Source organism: Sinocyclocheilus rhinocerous, unplaced genomic scaffold (assembly GCF_001515625.1).
Source record: "Sinocyclocheilus rhinocerous isolate Xijiao unplaced genomic scaffold, SAMN03320098_v1.1 scaffold2052, whole genome shotgun sequence".
NCBI classification, from domain to species: domain Eukaryota; kingdom Metazoa; phylum Chordata; class Actinopteri; order Cypriniformes; family Cyprinidae; genus Sinocyclocheilus; species Sinocyclocheilus rhinocerous.
The window spans coordinates 113428-115947 of record NW_015664223.1 but is presented as its reverse complement, the minus strand read 5'-3'; the positions used below and the strand labels follow the sequence as shown (position 1 = coordinate 115947).

Sequence of the window (2520 nt, the reverse complement as noted above, 5' to 3'; positions counted from 1 at the left end):
ATACATGTACATATTTTCAAAATATATACTGTATGTGTGTATATTTATACAGACATAATAAATATACAAAGTACACACATATATATTATGTAAACAAAAACTTTTATTTTGGATGCGATTAATCGCGATTAATCGTTTGACAGCACTAACATATAAGTATCAGGAAATATTTTAAAGCAGTATATGAGAATGTGATTTCAAACACAGTCCAGGAAGACTGTAAGGCTAAACTATACACTTACTGCTATTTATTCCTTTTACAGAGTTTTACAACAGCAAAAAACAACATAATTATAAAAACATGAATTGTGAAGGTTTTCTGACTGACAGCTGAATCCAACAGCTGTGATATCAAATATTAAACATCAGCTCTCGTAATGAACCTTCACCATAACACACGATCCATAAAAGTCTTAAATGTCACTGTCGATATTCTAATATTTAATATTAACGTTCAATTATGAGATGAGAATGCATGTTATCGTGAAGATCACAACACTTGAGAACTTAGCGTACTGCTAACTCACCTCCAACATACTCGCTTTTAAACCTCTGCCGTGTTTCTTCGATCTTGCTCTCGATGTCCTTTCAGAGTAAAATAGTAATTATAAATCCATTTCAGATGAGAATATAACATGTAACGCTTCTTTTGTTTAGCTGTCTTATTACCTGCTCTGATTCCGCCTGTCCTGCCTCCGCCATGATAGAGCGCACTGTAAGTCAGCAGTGGCCCGATCATCAATGGAATCGACCGCAGACTCCGTGAAACTGGGCACACGATGACGCCATGTTGGCTCTGACATGTCAAACAAACCTTTGAACGGGCTCTCGCAGCGAGATAAAGTTCCTCTGATACGCTCAGGCAATTGAAAGCAAATAATCACATCATGTGCAGAGTCTAAAAGCAGTAAAAGCAGCTGACGACATCACGTATTTGTGAAACACTGATTGAATTGTAGGACTGTTTCTTTAAGAAACACCCGGGGAAATGCGAACGTGGTGTGCGTCAAATGCGCGCGCAGTTTCTTTGAGGAAGAGAGGTAGCGTTTGAAACAGATAACAGTGTAAACAACAGAGATAAAGTCATGCGGAGGTAAAGTATAAACGCATTTTGTTATAAGATATTAATTCCTTATTACCCAGCGTATCCCAAGTTAATGTTGTATTAATATTAAAGGCAAAACTTTACTGTAGTATCAAGTTTGTGTGCCTGAGGTAACGTTAGACTATTTAACGTTCGTTACTTAAAGGTGATAAACCAATGGTTGAAAAAGTGTTTAACCGTTGCTTAATAGTGCATGTTAATATTTTTTAATATTTAAAATTATTTTAACTTTTAAATTAATTTCTACAGCAGTTATTTTCACAATACAAATAAAAATGACTAGCATTCCTGTTATTAGAATTTAGCTCAAGGAAATTGCTAGTGTTTAAAGTCTAATCTTTACCCCTATAAAGCCTACTGTATCAATGTCTAAAGCCTCCAAATTATTAACATGATCTAAACTTTGCATTCTGCTGTCAAATCTGAAATCTTGACTGATTTTTATCAAGTAAAGGTCAGAATAACTGCAGTAATATCTCCAGATGAACACTCACTGGACTGAAGCAGCTCAGCTTTACTTGATTCTCCATCAATCATGTTTTAGAGTCTCAAATCTGATCCTCAGGATCTTTTGAGGAGCGTTTGTTTCCAGAAGCTTTACTTTCACTGTTCCTCAGCGGAGGAATGATCTTCACAAGCCTCCAGAACATCTCACATCTTCTGAGGAGCCTTTATTTCTTCAGCTCTCAATCACTGCATTATATGTTTGGAGCATTTCAATCTCATCTTACTGAGACAGATTACTGCAGATATAGAGACGACTGATATTTAGATCACTTTATGTCAGTATCTGCTGCACTGTTATAAACATCTCACTGATTTACATTACAAGCAGCAGAATATCATCATATAAATGGGTCAGTATCACTGTAGGGTGCCTTTTGGTGTCCTGTACATAACTCATTTGCCGTGATAACGTAACATAAAAATGACTATGAAAGGGTGTGTTGTATTAAGTTTTTATATTCATAACAAAATCATTACTTGGCTCTTTAGATACATTTTTTAGATTTTTTTTTTAGTTTCGTGAAAGCTAAAATGCGTGCTATTTTGCTATGTCCCATGCACTGCTAATTAAATTAGAAATTTTGAATGAGAGTAGAATATAGTCAAAAATTAGTGTTGTCACGGTACCAAAATTTCAGTATTCGGTACCAATACCAGCGAAAATCCACGGTTCTCGCTACCAATTTCGGTACCAAAGCAAAACACAAAACCATGCTAATTAAAAAATTTGACTACTTTCATTTAATCCAAAATGTGTACATATTTAATTTTAAAGGGCTTCTGAAAACCTAGCGCTATTCAGTCAAGAATAACAACTAAGTTAGCTAAAAAATAAAAATAAAAAAAAGCACCGAAACTGCTTTTCTGACTGATATGACACAAACAATGTTAACCATTTGTACATTCTC

At 34.9% G+C, this 2520-nt stretch overlaps 2 protein-coding genes across 5 annotated transcripts in view; one reads left to right on the top strand and one right to left on the bottom strand.

The window, feature by feature from the left end:
* The window catches only part of mospd2 (motile sperm domain containing 2), a gene marked incomplete at its 3' end in the record, with an annotated part of 21068 nt that extends 20249 nt beyond the window's left edge, over nt 1-819 (bottom strand). The window contains exons 1-2 of the mRNA XM_016540763.1: nt 670-819; nt 528-585 (exon numbers count right to left, since the gene is read on the bottom strand). Coding sequence (XP_016396249.1) covers nt 528-585; nt 670-702 — 91 coding nt within the window. The remainder of the gene's footprint in view (nt 1-527; nt 586-669) is intronic.
* A 160-nt stretch (nt 820-979) lies between these two features.
* The window catches only part of fancb (FA complementation group B), a 38461-nt gene continuing 36920 nt past the window's right edge, over nt 980-2520 (top strand). For all 4 annotated transcript variants that reach the window (XM_016540765.1, XM_016540767.1, XM_016540764.1 and 1 more), the window contains exon 1: nt 980-1093. The gene's annotated coding sequence lies outside the window, so the exon portion shown is untranslated. The remainder of the gene's footprint in view (nt 1094-2520) is intronic.